This window comes from Tarenaya hassleriana, unplaced genomic scaffold (genome assembly GCF_000463585.1).
Source record: "Tarenaya hassleriana unplaced genomic scaffold, ASM46358v1 Cleome9, whole genome shotgun sequence".
Classification (NCBI taxonomy): Eukaryota; Viridiplantae; Streptophyta; class Magnoliopsida; order Brassicales; family Cleomaceae; genus Tarenaya; species Tarenaya hassleriana.
Window position 1 is genome coordinate 4,663,960 of NW_010971389.1, and position 21,715 is coordinate 4,685,674.

At 35.0% G+C, this 21,715-nt stretch overlaps 4 protein-coding genes across 4 annotated transcripts in view; 1 reads left to right on the forward strand and 3 right to left on the reverse strand.

Annotated features, from left to right (window-relative positions):
- The window catches only part of LOC104804476 (gibberellin 20 oxidase 2-like), a 3,517-nt gene extending 2,777 nt beyond the window's left edge, over positions 1-740 (reverse strand). The window contains exon 1 of the mRNA XM_010528792.1: positions 154-740. Coding sequence (XP_010527094.1) covers positions 154-707 — 554 coding nt within the window. The 5' untranslated portion in view covers positions 708-740. The remainder of the gene's footprint in view (positions 1-153) is intronic.
- A 4,090-nt stretch (positions 741-4,830) lies between these two features.
- LOC104804477 (nuclear transcription factor Y subunit B-7) lies at positions 4,831-5,957 on the reverse strand. Its single transcript, XM_010528793.2, has one exon. It carries the CDS (start codon positions 5,641-5,643, stop codon positions 4,999-5,001), a length of 645 nt encoding a protein of 214 aa, XP_010527095.1. The 5' UTR covers positions 5,644-5,957; the 3' UTR covers positions 4,831-4,998.
- Positions 5,958-9,049: 3,092 nt separating this feature from the next.
- Positions 9,050-11,574, reverse strand: LOC104804478 (ABC transporter G family member 5). Its single transcript, XM_010528794.2, has one exon. The coding sequence runs from the start codon at positions 11,170-11,172 to the stop codon at positions 9,223-9,225; it is 1,950 nt and encodes a 649-aa protein (XP_010527096.1). The 5' UTR covers positions 11,173-11,574; the 3' UTR covers positions 9,050-9,222.
- A 3,602-nt stretch (positions 11,575-15,176) lies between these two features.
- The window catches only part of LOC104804480, a 19,942-nt gene continuing 13,403 nt past the window's right edge, over positions 15,177-21,715 (forward strand). The window contains exons 1-7 of the mRNA XM_010528795.2: positions 15,177-15,398; positions 16,337-16,512; positions 16,620-18,659; positions 19,268-19,343; positions 19,974-20,096; positions 20,908-21,151; positions 21,270-21,712. Of these exons, the coding sequence (XP_010527097.1) occupies positions 16,338-16,512; positions 16,620-18,659; positions 19,268-19,343; positions 19,974-20,096; positions 20,908-21,151; positions 21,270-21,712 (3,101 nt within the window). The 5' untranslated portion in view covers positions 15,177-15,398; position 16,337. The remainder of the gene's footprint in view (positions 15,399-16,336; positions 16,513-16,619; positions 18,660-19,267; positions 19,344-19,973; positions 20,097-20,907; positions 21,152-21,269; positions 21,713-21,715) is intronic.

Here is a 21,715-nt window from a genome sequence, read left to right on the forward strand (position 1 = left end):
TATATATATATATATAAAATATATATATATATATATATAAAACAAACATGATAAGTTAGTGTTTGTGTTTGAAAGAGACCAAATAATTGATGTGGGCACTTACTTATTCATATGAGTTTTAAAGAAAATGATCATGAAAAAAAAAACGCTTACCCAACATGTTCGAATTCACTCCCCAAGGCACTCTTGAAGTAATCAAGAACCATGTTCTTGCTTCCGTCCTCGCCTTGAAGGAATCCGTACCCGAAAGAAAACGTCTCCTTCCACGGCAACTTGGACGAGAATCTGTCGGCGTGGGCCCCGGAATATCCGGAGACTTCTGCGGCGGATTTCCGCCGGAGAGAGAGCTTTTTCTCCAGGGGAAGCTTGAAGACGGCGTCGATCTCTTCGTACGCGGCTTTGATAAGGTCGGAGTCTATTCCATGGTTCGTGACCTGGAAAAAGCCGTGGCTTAGACACGCGGCTCTGACGAGTGAAGCCGCCTTAGCAATGGCTTCCTCGTCGCCGTTCTCGAGGCAACTCAGGTCGATGAACGGCTCGTTGAGTTCGGGCTGTTTGGTCCGTGACAGCTCGTCTTCCGGCCACACGAACTCCGCCGGCAAATCCTTCTGCTTTTGGAGAGACGACGTGTCGAAAATGATCGAATCGCTGTTTTCATCGCCCTTCTGAAGAAGATTAGGGTTGAGAAGAATTGTTGAAGAAGACATTTTTCTGAAGGTGGAGGAGATGGCGAAATGACGAGTGAGGGGTCTTTGGTAAAGCAGGAGCGCGTATATATAGTGGAACAAGAACACAAAGAAAGGGTAAATTCGGTACATTACATATATATGTATCGTTCGCGTATTTATGGAGATATACATTGTCCCATGTATCAAAAAGTGGAAAGTCTTCGCCCAAAAAAGGAAAATCCACGAATTCAATTTGCAATTTCCCCTATATTATTATTTTTAATTAGAAAACAAACCATCAAGTTTCGAGAGTATCCAAATTGTTCCCCTAATTTCATCTCCACAACCACAAGTCTCCGTCGCAAGATCTTCCCCCATTTCTGAAAAAAAAAATCATTTTTTTCTCTTTTTAATTTATATTATTATCTTTATCTCTCCCCACCCACACCACTAATTTTATAGGGTTTAATAAGGAAAAAAATCCAACAAAAAAGAGATAAATAATAGCATAAAACAGATAAACATATCATATTAAGACATAACTACTGGATACGTATTTTCGTGTATTTTTTTATTATTGTAAATACAAATTATCTACAGAAACCTAGATTTATATTCGCCTCATACGTATAATTAATAATATCGAGAGAGAGAGAGAAATTGATTGAATTTCACGTCAAATTCAAAATTTTAAAAATATATGGAAGAATTGTGAACTCCATAATACTTCAGGACCTTTATCTAAATTACTAGTGAAATTTAAATATCATACGTTATATTTTGGATGTATCTTCGCTTTGTCATTATCTCCATATGTCGCAACATGATGAGGTGGTTAAAAAAACAAGATAACTATTACAACCTTTTTTTTTTGGTATATATATAACCTTAAATGCACACACACACACACACATATATATATATATATATATATATATATCATATTCCCCTTTTAGTTTCCTTAAGCTGCAACTTTTTTTTCCGTATTTGATATATTCATAATTACTCTTGTTTTAGACAAGGTATGACGTTAATACAGTAAGAGATAATGATAAAATCTAATCCTGTTTGGGATAAAATATATGCTTTTTTAGGTAGCTATAAAGTAAAACAAAGCTTTTTAAGAAAATTTTCCCAAACATTTGTAGAAAGATTTATCTTCTAGGAACTATACCTTTTTAAGAATAATTTGGTAGATTAAATCGGCTAGATAATCCAAATTTCTAAATATTCGAAATATATGAACCTCTGGTTTATTATGATACATGTAAAGTTTAGATAATACAATCCACGATGTGTGTGGATTAGTGGTTTTAAAAAATGGTCTTATAATATATTTAATTTATAAATAAATGATGGTTTATACATTATCTAAAGTTTATAGTTAAACGAAAATGGGAAAAAAAAAATTAAGATTTCGAATACTAACCACAACTATATAAGAAAAACGAAATAGGCAAACCATGTTTTCTTTGAAGAAAAAAAAAAACAGACGACAATGTATCACCCTATACATATCTATGAATGATACGTCATTTCCCCTGCAATTTAACTTTTTTTTATAATTCAATAAGTGTTCATTTTAATCAATAAAAATATAGCAATTCAAAATTTATACGAAAAATTTGGTCATGTTTTTAAAAAGCATTCTTTTTCTTTGTCTACGGAAAGACGTTGAAAGGGACGAATAGATAGATTTAAGATTCAATAATATATTTTTTTATAATATATTGATATTTCAAATTTATTTAATATAATTCATAAATACTTATACATTGGATTTTTCGGATCTTTCATCTCATTAAAAATGTAATGTTTTTCTTTTTTATTTAAAAAATTCTTTGCATACGCAGTTACGCACTTTAGAATTTAGGATTTAGATTAATTTAACACCTTATTATTATTATTATTATTATACATTATTTTTGCTAGATTTCCTAAACCATTTGATTGCACTACATATGTGTTTGTGTTTCCACCAAACCCTTAAACCTTATTAAACGTATGAAAAGAAATAAAAAAAAATGCAATTAGTTAATTACAGAAGATTAAAAGCTTCAAATAATTGTATTTGAAGAATCTCGATACAAGTCGAAGCCCACTTGGTTAGTGGTTGGGGGAAACAGCCAAAAGAACTTATAAAAAAAAAAAATTATACAAATGAATTGAAGTATTCAAAAAAAATAAAACAGAACCCACAATTTTATTTTGTCTTTGTTCTTTGATTTTTAACAGGACAAAAGTATATGTTGTCTTCATGCAAAAGGCTTAGACCCCCCATTGCATTCTTGCATTGTTCCTACATGGCTTTGTCCTTTTGACATCTAACTTACTGAACGTCTGTGAACTGCTGTTTCCAAAGGAATCTTTTTCTGCAGATTTTTTTTTGCTATCTTTATTATATCTTTCGTGAACATCGATGCTTCCAAACGGGACACGAACAAGGTCCAAAATTGTTACATAAAAAAAGAGTACCGGTTTTATATTTTTTTTTTGGGTAAACGGAAATCCAGAATCGAGACCAAACTAATTTTGAGGACGAGAATAAGTCATGTGATTGGAATTACGTTTTCTTCTCCAATTTGAGAGTCGAATTCGGAACGAAACACATGTTTTGTATCTCCATTTAACCGGTTGAATTATCCAATTTTATAAAATCTTAACTTGTTGTAGCATCATATCATATTATCGTATGAGTTATGTATCCGACAAATCGCAAAACCATCATGTTTCTATCATGGTTAAATTTCTACCATGATTAATGATTCAATGAATTCAAATGGATAATTTAGTTTATTTAAAATAGATATAAAAAAAATTGGAAATGTAACTTTGATATAAGATGAAATTTTCATTATTCAAAACTTATAGCTTTCCTTGAATTTTTTTTCAAAGGATATTTCCTAGCGATTTTTTTTTTATAGAAACCGACAATCTAATTACTGTAAAATGGCTGCTTAGACTTTTAAACATGACATCATAATAATAATCAAACTTTGAGAAAAATGGAGTTGTTCACATGTCTCATGACCGAATATAGAAAATGTTTTTGTAAACAATGAATCATATGGGGAATAAGGTCGGTTAAAGGATTAAACCATAAAACCGAACCAAAATAATTGAACCGATCTGAATTTTATAATTAAAGGCTTTGTTGTAACATGCCTAACCCCAGTTTCCACAGTCTAAACCCTAAAACAACAACAACAACAAATAATTTGAAATTGCCCCCATCTTCATCATTTCTTTGAGCAAAACTAAAATATACAGAATGAATCATAATTAACTTAAATTCCCGCTTCCAAAACATTTTTCGAGGTACTGTTTTATATACACAATAATATCATAACAACGTTATCCTTTAGTAACCATAAAATTTAGGGAATATCCCAAAATAATACATGAATTTTTCAATTTTCACAAAATAAAACCTAAACTTTGTTTTTTTATATCAAATAATACACCAACTTCATTTTTTACTCAAAAATAAACCCGAACTTTATAATCTTTGTCATTTTTAACCATGTTGCTGATGATGTGGCGTTCCGATATCCTACGTGGCAAGTCAGCACTTTGACCGTATTTGACACATCATCGTCCACATATCACGATATCGGAACACCACGTCAACAATAAGGTTAAAAACGACAAAGATTATAAAGTTCAGATTTATTTTTGACTGAAAAATGAAGTTAGGATATTATTCGATAAAAAACAAAGTTTAGGTTTTATTTCGTGAAAATTGAAAAATTCAGGTATTATTCTGGGATTTTTCTAAAATTTATTACACACAGATGGCCTTAACTTTGACTAATTAAACAATGGCATCACATATTTCACTGATACAAGTATAGTCACAAATTTAATAACATTGATCACTAATCATAATCAGTTGGTCCAATATCATGTAAAATATTCAACAAAGTATATATAGTTACCTATGTGCGTTTGATATTAAAAGGAAATGGAAATTATGAGCAAAGAATACTCCTTTAGCAAAAAGACTATATAAAAAGAAATTCAAAACGAATTGTGAAAAAATAATGTGAATATTAAACCATGCGGCAGTAAAAATTCTTATTTTGTAAACAATATAGGGTAAAAGAATCACACGTGCGATGATGTAGCATTGCGTGAATACGTATTCAAAATATATCAGCAAGGATCTAAAAGAGTATCTAATGCGTGTACGTATTTGTAATCAAGAGAAGTTCTTGACGCGATTCAAAGAGAAGGGAATAGAAAAAGGAAAAGAAGCATATGTATGTATATATATATATATATATATATATATAAAGAAAAAAAAAAAGAAGAGACTAAACAAAAGTCTTCACCATTGTCCGACGGAATCGATCTGATCATGCTGCTCCGGGAACTGTTTCTGAATAGATTTCGGAGAAAAGGGGACGGGAAACGATTGATGATCCGGCGGAAGAAAGGGCGATGGATGGTGGTGGTGGTGGTGGGACATGTAGAGATTACCACCGCACGACATGTTATGTTGTTGATCTTGGAGCTGGTGATGGTTCTGTTGGGGAAGATGTTGCGGCGGTTGCGGGTGCTGCCTCTGCTGTTGTTTAGGGCTGTTCACCTTCTCTCCCTCGGTGTCCCTGTATTTACAGAGGTAGATCTTCAACGGCGTGACGTAATCCTCGAACCCTAGGGTGGTGATGGCCCAGATGATGTCGTCGCCGTTGATGGTCTTCCTCTTCTCTCTCTGGCACTTGTCGGAGGCTTCGCCGGTGATGAAGCTGATGAACTCGGAGACGCATTCTTGGACGGTCTCCTTGGCGTCTTTGGAGATCTTGCCGTTGCCCGGGAGGACTTTCTTCATGATCCTCCCGACGTTGGCGATGGGAAGAAACCGATCTTGCTCTTTGTTGATGCTGTTGTTGCCGTTGTTGTTTCTGAAAGAAGGGCTTCCTGGGTTTGTTTCCGCCGCTCCGGGAGACCCATTTTCAGGGCTCTCAGTCATATCCCTCTCTCTCTCTCTCTCTCTCCCGGGAGATGCAAAGTAACGTGGATGTGATCTTATGGATGTGAAGTTAAGTAGAGAGAGAGAGAGAGAGAGAGAGAGAGAGAGAGAGAGAGAGAGAGAGAGAGAGAGAGAGGGAGGCGTTAACCAAGGCAACTGAAGCGGAGATGTCTATTAATGGATTCTGAGGCCAAATTGGGAAAACTGCATGCGACTCGCTCCTTGTACCTGATTGGTTTGGTGAATGACTTTCAAAATTAATTTTGGTATGCTAGGAGCGACTGGTTGCACCCCCGCTACCACCAAACGGAGCGGTTGCGATTTCCGGCGATTGCAATCGATTGAAAAACTGACTGGTTGAACCGCAACCACCTGCAAATGCAACCAAACTTGTGTTTTCTAATCACAATTTCTAACTTGCATTTTAATAGCGGTTTCCGGTGTTTTGACAAAAAACTAAAATATCTTTATTAAAATTTATATAAAATTCGAATATATATATATATATATTTATGATGATTTTGTTTAGTGTTATGATTTGATATTATTTTTTAGTATTATATTTTAATAAAAAGATATAATAATATACTTTTTAGATTTAATAATGATTATTATTAATAATTTTTATAATAAAATTATTTTTTTATTTAAAAAAAATTAAATTGATAATATTTATATTTTAAATTTATTATTTAATTATTATAAATTTAGTAAATAATTTTTATCAAATGATACTAAAAATTTAATTAAAATTATTATAAAAAAATTATTTTAAAATAATATTTTTTTAATAATTTGTATCAAAACGCAAACATAAGCGCAACAAACCATTCACTTCTAACCGTACCTATCCGCAATCGCTGCCAACAACAACTTATCAACCATTCAGTACTTATCATTCATAATTTTTTATAATTTATATCAAAACGCAACCGCAACCGCAACGAACCATTCACTTCTAACCACACTCACTCGCAATCGCTACCAATAGCAACTTATCAATCAGTCAGTACTTATCAATGTTATCATTCATAATCGCTATCAAACGTTTTGAAAACGCCGTCACCCGCAACCGCAACCGCAACCGCTGCGGTACAACCAGTCGAACTCTGAGTCAATCACAAAGGTGAGGAGTTAATTGAAGGTTTTTATTTATTTTTATTTTTATGGAAAGTTTACATGATATTATAAGTTTACTTAAAATAGCTTGTCGCCCGTAAAGTCATATGCTGACTCTCCTTTCATGTCAAAGGAAGTTTTTTTTTTTTAACAAAAGAAAAAAAACTCGAGAAAGTTTTGGATACAATTTACATTTTAACAAACAGAGCTTCACTTCTGGTCTGATCACACGAACCACTTGGGATAAACATCCACCAAACTGCACGTGCGGAAGAAGAATAATATATTTGATAATAATAATAATAATATTTGAGAAAGAAAAATGATAGTAGGTTTGATATTTACGTTAGGAAAGGCAAAAAAAAAAACCCAATATGAATAAATCCCTTACAAATTCAAACCAATCTTCTTTTTATTTTATCACGTTTAATAGCCGAATTAAATAAATTTGAAAATAGAGAGTTAAAAATTTAACTGAGAGAGAAAATTTGTAACGAAAACCGGAATTCATTTGAAAACAAAGTATTATTCAGCACAGTTGTCTTCGAACCGGAAAAACGAAAAGGGAAACCGAAATCCCTTTTCTAATTGGGAGGAAAGTACCCTCTTTTCCGCCATACATGAAGCTTCTCGATTCGTGCATCCGATCGAATTCAGCGCCCAATGATCGTCTCGTCGATGCCCTTATCTTCAAATCGCAGTTCAGAGGTGGGTTTTTTTTTATACAGCACAGGCTCATGGCCAGAGTGTTCGACGAAATGCCTCTGAGAAATCGTGTTTCCTTGATGAGTTTGAGAGTGATTTTGGTCGGATGTCTGAAAGTGATCAGCGTACATGGGACTTCATCCATGGTTGCTCGGTTTGCACATTAGGATAGGTTTGAAGAGGCTTTGCGTTATTTTGGATTGATGCATACGGAGGAATTTGTGCTTGATGAATGTGTTTTCGCCCCATTGCTTGTGCAGGTTTAATGGACATGAAAAAGGGTACCCAAATCCATGCTTTGGTAGAGATAACACAGGGTTTAGCAGATGTTGATATAGGCATTCCTCTTGTTGATATGTTTATATAGAAATGTTGTCTACTGGAATGATTTGGTTTTCATTCTACGAACAAAATGGTCCAGATGGAAGCTCTCAAGGTTTTCATCCTGATTTCGATGTCTGGATCTGAGCCAGATGAGCTTACATTTACAAGTATAGTCAGCGCTTCTGCAAACTTGTCCGCAATTAAGGTTGGCCAAGAGATTCATGGACGTGCTGTGCTGTTAAAAATGTTAAGTTGAGGGATGATCTTGCTCTCAGCACAATGTCTCTGTTCGTGGACATGTGTGCAAAATGTCAGAAAAACTAACACAGCTAGCTACATATTTGATGCCGACAGGGAACGTCCAGTCAGAAGCTTCCATGGTTAGTGGGTATGCTAAGGCTGCAAGCGCAATGCGGGCTAGACTTATGTTTACACGACGGAAAGAAACATTATGTCATGGAATGCACTTATAGCAGGCTATACCCAAACGGGGGTTAATGACGAGGCAATCAGTCTATTTCCCATCCTAAAGAGAGAATTAGTATGCCCAGCTGACTATACTTTTGGGAATCTACTAAATGCAGGCGCATATCTTATGGATCTACATCTTTGTATTGCAGACTCATCCTTGCTGAAGCATGGCTTTAAGTTTCAATCTGGTGATGGATCTGATTTATTTGTGGGTAATGTCTTGATAGACATGCATGTGAATTGTGGTTCTGTAGAAGTTATTTATCTAATATTTAGGAACTATGGAAATAGATCGTGTCTCATGCATCAAGATGATAGTGGGATATGCATAAAATTGTTGTGGAAATGAGGTTCTTTCTTTGCTCCGGGAAATGCTGGATTCTGAACAGAAACCATACCACATTACCATGATTGGCATTCTTTCTGCACGCGATTATTCAGGATTTTTGAAGCAGGAAGACACTAAATATGTAGACTGGACGTTTTCGTGGTGAAAGATGAAAGGCATCCTCGGAAGAAGCAAATACGCTGGCTTCGTAAGAATCTCGAGGTACATATGAAACAAGCTGGTTACATCCCTTATCTCGGGAATTATCAGGAACACGAGGAGCAGGTTGAGACAGAATCTGAATTGGATGACCAAATGGATCGCGCAGCTGATGCTGCTCACATCTAATCTTGTAAGTAACTTGCTCAGCTCTTTCTGTGTCATTTGTTTATTAACAGCGAACTGATCTGTTCTTTTATCTAAATCACTTAACGAAATAGAAACAGGAAAGCCAGTGAATATGATATAAAATCAGAGGAAAGATCTATTTGCAGGAGAAGACTTTTTTTTTCCACTTCTTTATTGAAACTGAGTTTTCTTCTTCGGAAGCTATACGAAGTAAATTATGAAACATGTGAACAAAACCTGTAATGCAAAGACATAGATCAAAGACAGTATTTTATCCATATCCTTCAAACTAGGGCGCCCTTGAAACTTCTTTGGGAGCACCTACACCTCAGGATCACATAGGAAATGAACCTGTAGACAAAGATGAAACAAACCATGATCACAACATTCCTCCATCGACTCTCCTCTGCATACCCTTCTTCTCTTAGTAGACCCTCCTCAGTGACGTGGCATTTCCCAAGAACGTACTCCAAGCACTTGCTTGACTTGGAGAACTCGTTTATCAGAAACCCTTCGAATGGATACTTGAACAGGGAGATGTAATTCATGAAAATCCAGTATCTGGGGATCTCGTGCTTCGATATGAAGTAGCCGGAGAATAGAAAGAACGAGCCCATGACACCGGAAATCACTGAGTTTCCGACGATGAAATTAGGAACCAGTGCACTAAAACACACGACAACTGAGTTTGCCGTGTAAAGAATCAACCAAATCAGCAACAGAAAGTACAGAAACGCCATGAAATTAGGGTTTAGACCCACCAACCAGTATACTGGGACTGTGAATAGGATAGCTAGGATGAGCAGAAATGGCAAGTAGACGAGTCCATTAGCAACTGCATATGACGATATTCTGTAGCTCCCACTAGAGGTCTCTTTCATTAGAATCTCCCTTTCTTGCAGAAATATCGGCAGTGCCTCTATTGTTGTAGTTAGCAGGAACGTCAAAATGAACGCACATAGGCCTACCCTTTCTCGTGCACCAACGATATCATCTTTAAGATTATGGAAAATCAGACCAAGAACAAATCCTGAAGCTAACATCTGAACCGCCCTGCAAGCAAACAGCTCCTTAGTTCTAAATATGTTTTTCGAGAACCTACGAGTGAGTATCATAGTCTCTTCTATTCTTGAATTTGCGAAATTTCTGGTGAATTCAGTTCCAACATTCATGGTTCCCTCGTCAGCAACCTTGGATTGTTGAAACAACTGTTGTAGTGTGGATCTGCCACTTCTGCTCCCCCCTTGAATCTCTTCTGATTTCTTTTGCTGTTGTGTTGTTGCTGATGTCAGGGCATGACCTACACTCCGTCCTTGCTGAGTCTTTTGCCGTTTGGTGATGGCTTCAATTGATTCAATGGCAAATTCAACGATGTTTACGTGGAGAGGAAGCTGCAAGCCGATTGACCTCAAGTATCCACCAAGCTGGTCCACAGAGCCTTGATGCAAGACCGAGCCATTGGCCAACAAAAGAACAGAGTTGAAGAGCTTGACTATACGAAAGCCCGGTTGGTGGATGCTCAGAATTATGGTCCGACCTCGGGTTTCAGCCATTAGTTTGAGCATGTTTATGATCTGCAGAGCCGAAGTACTGTCCAAGCCAGATGTGGGTTCATCAAGGATAAGAACTTTGGGGTCATGAATAACTTCAACTCCTATAGAAACACGACGTCTCTCTCCACCGGATATTCCTCTGACCCTATCATCACCAACCCGAGCCATCGCCACAGCTTCTAAGCCTAGCTCCTGCACCAAAGACTTGACCCGCGATCTCAGCTGATCTTCAGGTAGTTTTAAACGCAGCTTGGCACTGAACATAAGGGTTTCTTCCACGGTAAGCAAAGGAAACAGAGTATCCTTCTGAGTGACATAACCAGAGATTTTCTTGAACTTGGCTCTATCAACAGGTCGCTGGTTCACAAACACTGAACCCGTTTGCGGAATGACTTTAGCAGCAAGAATTTCGAGCAGAGAAGACTTCCCTGCACCACTCGGACCAACGATTGCGAGAATCTCCCATGGTTTCGCCCAGCATGTAACTCCTTTTAAGACATGCTTGATCTTGTTGCCTGTCTCTTCCTCAATCTTCCATGGCTCTTCAACTTTCAGCTTCTGATCATCAGTTTCTTGCTGCAGTTTCCGGGCAAAGATCGCGAAAGGGTTAACGTCTCTCGTCCTTGGAGAGATCTTGAAGTCGATATATGCAGCTTCTATCTCACACCCTTCCTTCTTCATCGGTGAATCACTTTGTTTCTCCACTTCTCCCTTCTCCCAAAGACCAATGCTGTGGAGTCAATAGTTTATGCGAAAGGACATATGGTACAACAAAAACCATGCAGTTCCTGAGGTTTTATTCCTTTTTTTTTTAATCTTATTGAATATATTATATTCATATACACATACATATATATACATGTATGTGTGTGTTGTAGGTCATATGGTTCAAAGATTAAGAGACAGCTCGGTTTCTGTAGCTTCGATTTGGATTTATGCGAAGGGAAATGAAGAAATGTTCTGGAATTTTGTTTACTACTTCCGTTCACGTGAAGTTGTTCTTCGGAGTTAGCTGTAATTTCCTTCATTGAGAAATCTAGATGGTTGTTGGATATTTCATATATTCCTCAAATCAATGAAAATAAAATAAAAATGTAAGCAGAAAAAAAGTTCTAAAAATAAACTTGGTAAATTAATAAAAATATATATTTTGTAATCGATTGGTCGAGTTTTTATTTATATTATTTCATTTTTTTATAAAAATTATAGTTGTTTAACAAATAGTTTTTATTCAATATTGTCTCACACGTAGGTTAAATCTAGATACTATTAGCATATAATTAGTGGACTATATAATTCGCGAGGTAGTAATCAAGAAATCATATATGAATTATTTGCCTAATTTTAGTCGAATTTTAATTATCCTTGGATTTTGCTTATGACTAAGCAAAGAACCAAAATCAACTAATTAACCAAAAGTGGAAAAAATAAATAAAAGAAGAAAGACTGTGGACTTGACTTTTTTTGCGTGGGTCCAAAATAATTTGTGGTCCGTATTGCAGCGAGTACTGTTTTTAGAAAACGAAATCAATTGTCCTTAATTAAGCCTTCATAAGAATTAAAAATATGTGGATGGATAAGTCATTAAATCAAATGTTTGGACCTACACATAATTTATATACAAATTTCGAAAAAAAATATTTAATTCGCCAAATTGTATAATACTTGGTAAGTGAGGATAATAGTAATAAAAATATATATAACTACCTTAATAGTATATTGTAGTTAGGTACAACAATATATACATAAATGGTTTAAAATATATGACATCGAGTTATCAATTTTTAATAGATGATTAAAAGAAATTATAACCATAAAAAATAATATATCAGATAATAATAATAATAATAATAATAATACATAAGATAGATCTATTTAAATTTTCTAATATTCTATTGTGAACCATTTTAATATTTTTTTTGTAAGATAAGATATGTGGTTTAAAATTTAAATACAAAAGTAATTAGTGAAATTGGATTAAAAATAGAAAAATGAAGATTATAATATCTCCATCACAGGTCACGAGCATATATACACACATATATGACAGTTTATATATATATATCTCACAATCAAAATATGTTTGCTTAAAAGTTTTGAGTTTGTTAGATTTTCACGCGGGTAGAAACAAAGAAGACTAGAGAGAGAAGATATTCCATGTGTGGTTGATATTTTTTTAATATAAATTTTTATCAAATTTAAGTAACGAAATTAATTTTTCATGGTCGGCAATAATCGAATTAACTTGCGGAAAACAATATATATATATATATATTCAATTTAAATTGATATTTTTGGTGTTTTTTTGTCGTGATGTGTCGCCCGTGAACTTTCCCACGACAGCATTTTGTTGGCATCTCTGTCTTTTCATTAGTCCCAACCACACACAAACACTACCGAACTCATTCACCAATTCTTGTAGCCCGTGAACCCTTTTTTTTTTTACCTTAGAAAATTCATATTTTCAATGGAATTCATTTAATATTCTCAAAATCATATTTATCCAATGCCACCATTTGTCATTATATACTTTATTTTATCAGTTTTTTACGATGAATTGAAATTATCAATCATGAAATATGTCGTGTGAATTTTGAAATATTCGAATGAAAGTTCTTTTTGTGTTTCATTCGGATTAAGATTAAAATAAGAGATACTATTTCAAATAGAATTATATCTGATATTAATTCTTAATTCAATGAAAAAATTAAATTGGGAGGATATTCAAAATATTTTAAATATAAATTTGGGAACAATTCGATTCTTTAACTAAGAGAGCACAAACAAAAATGTCACTTAGACGGCTAAAAATAGAAATATAAATATATACCCAAACCGGTTGAGAGAACCGGACAAACCGGACATTGAATCAATCACTCTAATATATGCTATAAAAGTCATCCTCAAAATAATAAGTTGAATAATTCATTTCTTATAAGATATTCCAATCGAGTGGACCAGATTTAACGATGAAGATAATTTCATTGTTATAAACGCTATTATTAATTATTAAGGCAAATACACACTATTATAATAGGAGCGCATATTGAATTAAATTTACTTGGGATGATATTTCTATTAAAAAGTCTTATAAAAAAAAATAAAATTCAAGATAGTAACTAATTCGACACTTAATTCTGGAGATAGTTTCGAGAAATTAGAACGTACATTTGAGTTAAGGATCACAATTACAATATAATATCTGCACATCATTATAGTTTAGGATATATCTAACATACCTATAAATTTAATCATATCGTATAATTGATCCAATTTAAAAATAATAACGATTACGATATAATATATATGTATATTAGTTCTTATATATTTCCATATCAATCAAAATTATAGATCTATAAGCTTCATCAGATCGTATAATTGATCCGTACAATACACAATAATTTAATTAACGTGGTGGTCCACGTTTGATTCGATTTGTTCCGCGGATACTAACGAGGAATCGAGGGTTATATATATATATATATATATATATGTGTGTGTGTGTGTCTATTTATGTATGAAATATTTGTCATTGTGTGTGTGGGCTTATGAATCTTTATATGGGCTTATTCAAAGCCCAATTAGGGTTTGGTGGAAAATTACTTAAAAGAAATAAAAAACTAATAAATCTTTCATTTTTTTTTAAAGAATTTATGGATTTTAAATAAAGATAATGAAATTTTGATGTAATATGCCCATGCTGCTTCCTATATTTCTGGCTTTAAAAGTTATTAATCACTAATCTAATACTAATATTCTAAAAATCTATCAGTTAATCGGGTAGAATAGCTTCTTAAAATGGCAAATCCGATAAACATAAACAATTATTTAAAAAGTGAATCTTTAAAATATAATATAAAATAACACTAGAATATGTATAACTTGAAGCTCTCGATTAAAATCACAATCCAATAAGCCGGTAGAAAGTATACATATATTCCCTTTAACAAAAAAAATTCATGCATATTACCGCAAAACTCTAACAAAAATATTAGGAATCCTTTGTTAAAAAAATATACATGGAACTACTAAATGTGTTTTAGAAAATATAAATATATGGTTATTAAAAAAGTTAATAAATCATTCGAATTTAAATCCAAACTTATGAATAACAAAATGGTGAAGTCATTCACTCAAATTACAGATTCCATCCTAATATTTATATCGAGATTTTTAATAATAATTTTTTAAGATGATATTTAATTATCTTTTGACCATTTCAATTTCTTTTAAAAAGGTATCCAAGGGTTCTTAAAATTTTTAAAGCTTCCTATTAAGGTTTTCATTAAAAAAATCCAAATAATTTTATATATTTATTAAAAGTTCTGGAAATTTATATTTTTATTAATTGTATGTTTTTAATTTAATTCTAAAACATTCTTTATAGTAATTTATTTTAAAATAGTTTTTCAGTTGAGATTGAAATTGATAAATACAATAATTTTTTTATTAGAATTTATTTAAACTTATAAACAGCGGAGGTTTTTATATTAAAAAAACCATAAACAACAACTAGAAGGTTGTTTTTTTTTTTAAAAATAAAACACAGCTCTAGTTTCAACCGGCATGCGTCAGACACAGCCCAGCCGTGGATAGAACGATGAAATGACGGGAATGCCCTTCATGTCGCTCGCTTTCTAATTAAATTCTTTTGTCGTGCTGAGACTTCGAATATCCAAAAAAAAAAAACCATCTTCTCCTTCCATCGGAGAATTTCTGCGTCTCCCCAAATCTTGGACTGTGACGACGAAGACAGTCATCGAAGCAGCGTGCGAGGAAGAGGAACTATAGAATACACACGCTGAGAAGAAGCGCGAGAGATTCAGAGACGATAGGCTCAGCGAGGAGAGAAGTCTTTATTTGCCGATCCATCGGAATGGTGGTGATTGATTAGAATCAGTTTCCAGGTATCTTTTTTGACGGATGATTTAGGGTTTTGATCTTTCAATTTGATTACGGTGTTAATTTATTTTTGACGATGATGTAGTATCGAAATACAAGTTATGTAGCGTCGACTTGATTTGGATTGCTATTCTTGATTGCTTTTTGTCCTTGTTCCCGCTATGAATTTCTTCGAATTGTTAGCTTTTGTAAGATAGGCAATCTTCGTACTAATCTTGTTAGAGGAATTGGGTTGGATTACGTGATCAGGATTTAATTCGAATGAATTAAAACTGGTCGTAAGGAATGACTTATTGTAGTCTGTGTAGACTGTGATAGTCTTCAAGTTAAAGCAATGCTTTTGGTTCCTTTAAGATACGCACCCTTGTTTAAGTTATGCTTCTGAATTCTTTGGTTTGTTTGCCTGCATTGTATCCACTTGTGTGATATTTCCTCTTCGTTCTTACAGAGTTCTATTTTGTGTGCGGTGCTTTCTAGTGTACTAGTAGGGTAGAAAGGTTGTTGTGGAGTGGTGCATCTCAATCGCTTTTCTCTGTGAAATTTGCATTGCTATTCTGAGGTTTTTGTTTTCCCCCCGATTTGAATATTTTGGAATTGTTAGGCATTGTAACATAGGCAAACTTGGTATGAATTCGGTTGGGTTAATAATTAGGATCGAATAATACTTGAGGGAATCTTCTGGTAAAGAATGGTTTATGGACTATGTAGGTTTGCAAACCAAGTACTGGTTTAAATAGCGAGTTGATGACAGATGGTGATGGGTGCATCAAACATTGTTAATCCTCTAGTTAAATCGATGCTTCTGGTTCTATTTAGATATGCACCCTTGTTGTAAGTGATCCTTCTGGAAATTCATTGTATTGTTTGCTTGCACTGAACCCGCTAGCATGATATAACTTCTTTGTTCTTAAGGTGTTCTGTTGGGCTGTTTGGTATAACACAGGATGGAAAAGTCATTATGCAGTGAAGGCCCTGCTGTGCTGCAGTTGCACAAATGGGAATCCTCCCAGTTCGAACCTAATCTGTCAGAATATCATGAGGGTTTTATATCTCCATCAAGGGAGGTGCTATTGCTACTTTCGTACCAATCTGAAGGTTTATTGCTTCCTCTGGTGGCAGGTAACAAGTTTTTTCTTGCATTCCTAATCATGTTAGTGTTGTTTAATTTCATAGAGAAGATACTGATAGTCTGCATTTGTCTGCATTCCCATTTCATTTTTTTACAGCATCTGGTGGGCCAGATTCAGAAAACAATCCATCTTCTTCTGGATCAGATGTAGGTTATGGTGATACAGGTTCTGTAAATAATTGCAGTTCAAATTGCAATGGTTCTTTCATCTTCGATGCAAAGTCTGTCACTTGGGGCGCTTGTGGGGATGCCTATAATCAGCATGAAGATCCTATATTTAGTGAATTTTTGTTTATCTCTGGAAACCATGGAGTTACAGTCCATGCGTTTTTCTGTTCCGATGATTCAAATGACAGACCTGAGTACATACCAAATGGCGAATTTAGACAAGGGAAGTGGGTTGAGTGGGGACCTTCTATGCTAAATCAGAAACTGGAACAGCGAGGAGAGTGTACTTTTGATGGTTCAAAGAGGTGGATGCAATCTTTTTTCACTGACATGGAAGTTATTGAATTTGAGGGTAAAATACAGTGGAGGTTCCCTGGGAAGTCATCATTTCCATGCTCTGCAAAAGTCGTTTCATTTAGCATGTTTAATGGTGGTGATTTACTTCTGTGGAATCATCTTTCTCATGGAAATTCCTTGCTTCGGAAGGATAGTCTACTGGAGAAAGTCCATCATACCCACGATGATGGTTTTCCATTAAAAGAAAATCCTGAAGCTGAAGTGTCATCCAGAAATGATGTCGTAAAGAGTTTGTATAGGTGCACCAAAGTATTCTCCAGCGATTCTCAATTTCTGATTGGGTTTGTTATAGCATTATATGACTCTGCAATTGTCTCTAAAAGCAACGAAAATCATAGAAATAGGGGTAAGAATGTTGTTGTTGTCGCTCAGCTGTTTAGCTGGGGAATGCGTTGGGTTTCCCTGTTGAAGCTTTGGGAATCAAATGTAGAACCAGCAGATGACTGGGCAGATTTTCGACTGACCGATAAACTTGTTATCTGTCTCAATGTTCCTGGTTTCATCTTTCTGTATGATGTGAAATCTGGTGATTGTGTTGCACACATGGACATTTTACAGACATGTGGGTTGGATCCTTTATCAAATTTGCAAGAGGCAGCTATGGACGCTAATCAGGGAGCTGACATTGTCAATGTTGTTCACTCCAAGTCCTTGTCTCACAGTGATGGTTACTTGAACAGAAGAAAGTTTAGGAAATTGGTTGTTGCTTCACATACATCGCTTATCGCTGCAGTTGATGAATATGGTTTGATATTTGTAATATGTGCTGGCGAGCTTGTTCCAAAGGAGTGTCGTTGCCATATGCCCATGGAATCGATTCCCAGCTTTCATCATTTTGGGCTTGGTACCTTGGTTGGCTGGAAAGTCGGTGGCATGGACATAGGCTATCAAAGAGCGTTCCCAGATTCTTATAGGTCTCGAGGTATAAATATATTTTCAGAATTGGATCCTAACTTTGCTGCATCAGGTACCATAGTGTCTGATGCGTGTCAGGACGACCAACATAGCAATTTTGGTTGGAGAGCCAGTGGCTTTGTTTCATGGAGGAATGCTTCTTCTACTCAATCTAAAACCAATTTCCATAGGCATGGAAATTTGAAAACAGAGTCTCATCTCATGCGGAAGACAATTCTATGCACAGACAAACTAGGATTGGATGATAACATATGCTTTTCTCCACTGGGGTTCACTCGGTTCAGTAGAAAGCATGTCGAAAAGGGAAACCAAATTTGTAAGATTATTCATTTTAGTCTACAGACGATTTTGACTGTTAAGGATGATAGTTGTTTGCAGTATGGTGACAAAAAGTTTTCTAATGGAGTAGAAGAGGCTTTTACTGAAGAATCAGTTGGTTGCTGTTTTCACGGTTTTCTTTACTTGGTGACACGTAGTGGTCTTTCAGTTTACCTTCCTTCCATGTCAATCACCTCTAATTACCCAACTGTAGAGACCATTGATTATCTGCAGCCAATCTACAAAACAGTCACAAGACTTCAGGGAGGAGATTGTTTTGGGACAAGGGAAACTGAGTTTCCTTGGCAAGTTGAGGTGATAGATAGAGTTATCTTGTTTGAAGGCCCGAAAGCTGCAGATCGTGTTTGTTTGGAGAACGGTAAGAATGTTTGAATCTATCATTGCATTTCTAACACAAGATCACACATAAATTATTCCATCAACTGCATATATGGTAATTACCTTGTTCCATATTTTGAATTGTTCATTCATGATATACCTAAGACTGTATCCATCCATTTGTCCAACTTCTGTAGATATTAAAAATCTATCATTTGTGTGAGACATAATTTATATTGCTGAAAAATTAAGTTGTTGCTAAGTTAGTTTGGGATTATGGTTAGCTTCACATGTCGAATGCTTGAGGAAGTGTATGTTGAACATGAAGAAAAGCATAACCAAGGCTCTTGTAAGAGATCTAGCAACTGATTGTTGAAATAATGTTGGTGTTTGTGTTTATTTTAAACACCCCTAGCTACTTATAGGCATAGCCAAACGCATGCGCAAGCGCACACACACATACACATACACAGCCCACACGGAGATTCCAGTTCCTTATATTCTCCAGCAATTACTGCAGAATTCTTGTAGATTGAAACATGCAGCGATATTGATCTGACTTATATTGGCGCTTAAGTTATGATGGATATGCACTTGAGTTGTGGTGGTATGCTTATGGTTTTGTTGTATGAATTGCTGTTGTTGCAGGTTGGGACCTGAAAATTTCTCGTTTACGTCGTCTGCAAATGGCGTTGGACTACTTAAAATTTGATGATATCAACGAGTGAGTTGCTAGAGTGTGTGCATGCATGTGTGTATGCTTTTTTACATTATGTTTCTTGGTCAGGAAACTGACCTGATTTGAGAACTGTACTTTCCTAACAAGTATTGTCTTTCGAGAATCAAATTAATTGCAAGAGAATTTGGTGTATATCTGTCAGTTGGGGGAATTGGGTTGAAATTGTGGGTTGTGTTTTTCAGTTGTTTTTTGAAGGATGCCATCTATCTAGAGAAAGTTGTTACGAACAAATGTGACTACTATTATGACAAACTCCTTTCGTTTTTAATTTTGCCATTGTGTTATGTGTTTTTACTTGATTTCATAAAATTATTTGTTGTCGTAACTTGCATTTACCTTTCCTCTTGACTGCACATTAATAGTCGATCTTTTATTTCTGCTTCGCTTATAGTTTCATGAAAATTACTCTGTAATTATTTTCGCCTTAAATTTTTATGGTGGCACTAGGGTACATTTATTCTGAATATATCAGTCGAAACTCTCTTAGGAATTTGATAATGTTATCAGCAACGCTTCCTCGAGGATGTTTTCCCTCTTTTTGCCTAGTGTATTGTGCTTATCTTAAAGATCTGATTTTGTATTACTAATTATGATTGATCTATTCTTTTTGGTTAGGTCCCTGGAGATGCTTGGTGATGTAATGCTAGCAGAAGAAGGTGTTTTGAGATTGCTTTTTTCTGCGGTTTATCTGTTGTCGCACAAGAAGAAAAGTGATAACGACATTTCTGCTTTATTTAGGTGAGGATCTTCTCGCTAATGATGGTTTTAGGATAATTCTATTTTCTATTTAGATTCATCAACACGGTCTCAAAACAGTATTTTCTTTCCAGCTAGGTGGTGAGTACAACATCCCTGACTTATTAGCCTGTTGTTTTAAAATAACTAGCATGCTGTATACAATAACACTGATTTGAGATATGCAAGTGCCCTTTGCTTCTTAGATATGTGATTTTAACGTGTCTATTTGCTTTGAAGAATGCATAACCCATAGGTACGAAGATGTTATGATGCATATATAAAACCACATTGTCTATTCACTTTCTGTAGCCCCTTATTGTCGCAGTTTAAATAAATTGTTGATAATTTTTCTTCTATTATGTCACTTCAAATCTTGGAGATTAAAATTTGCTTTGAAGAATGTGTAACCCATAGGTACGAAGAGGTTATGATGCATATATAAAACCACATTGTCTATTCACTTTCTGTAGCCCCTTATTGTCGCAATTTAAATAAATTGTTGATAATTTTTCTTCTATTATGTCACTTCAAATCTTGGAGATTAAGGGTATGCTCAGATTCATATGAGAGCCCCAAGTGCTGAAGTTCAGTATTTCACTCCTCTTTGTGGACACCATATTGTGCTTTTTTCCTTTTGATCAATGGGGTGAAAAAAATTAATTATGTATATTTTTTATTCAAAATATCCTTGAGATAGTATTTTCTTTCATTGACATTAAATAGTACTTAAAAAACCTGAACGTTATATCATGTTAGATACTAAAATGATTTCATGTGGCATATTCAAACTTCTATCATTTGCTAAATGCAGGTTACTTGCAATGGTTACAAGGTTTGCTACTAAAATGATTCGAAAATATGGATTACTTGAATATCAAAAAGGTGGATTCACGTCGCATTGCCAACGTAGAACACATATTCTCTCACTTCCTCCGATTTCTGCGTATCAAGAGGAAATGGAAAGTTCGAGAAGGTTGTCTGAGATGTCTTACCTTTTGGAGGTTACCCGGAACTTGCAACACCGAACTGCCATAAAATTTAAGAAGCTAGGAAAGGTACAATATGATACTGACAATTTGTGTTGTGATATACTCATAGTTACCCTAGGTTCTATCATGTTGCTTGTGAAGGCGTGTTCGTGCTAGAACTTGAGAATGTCTGTCTATTGCACAGGGAGACAATGAAAAGTCGCTGAATCTGGTTGATCCAAATTCATTGCATGATGATTCTCAGCTGTCAATTGTTCCTGGGAATGCTGCCTCTGTTGAATCAATACACGAACAGGGTGCTTATGTCTCGAGTAGCAATGAAGAGCATGCTCTGATGCCTATGGATATGACGTCCTCAAAAGCTCACTGGGCCCATGGTGGGTCAAGTGTTGTGTCTGACCTTGTACCTCAAGGACCGTGTGTTGAAAATAAAGTTCTGCCCCTGGAAAATCCCAAGGAGATGATGACTCGTTGGAAGAGCAATAATTTGGATCTGAAAACTGTAGTTAAGGATGCCTTGCTCTCTGGCCGACTCCCTTTAGCTGTTCTCCAACTTCATCTTCAACATTCGAAGGAAGTGTCTGAAAATGGAGAGCAACATGATACTTTTACTGAAGTTCGCGATATCGG

What these genes read in the sequence shown, in the direction of transcription:
- LOC104804478 (XM_010528794.2), bottom strand. Translation starts at nt 11,172, where the DNA reads ATGAAGAAGGAAGGGTGTGAGATAGAAGCTGCATATATCGACTTCAAG.
- LOC104804477 (XM_010528793.2), bottom strand. Translation starts at nt 5,643, where the DNA reads ATGACTGAGAGCCCTGAAAATGGGTCTCCCGGAGCGGCGGAAACAAAC.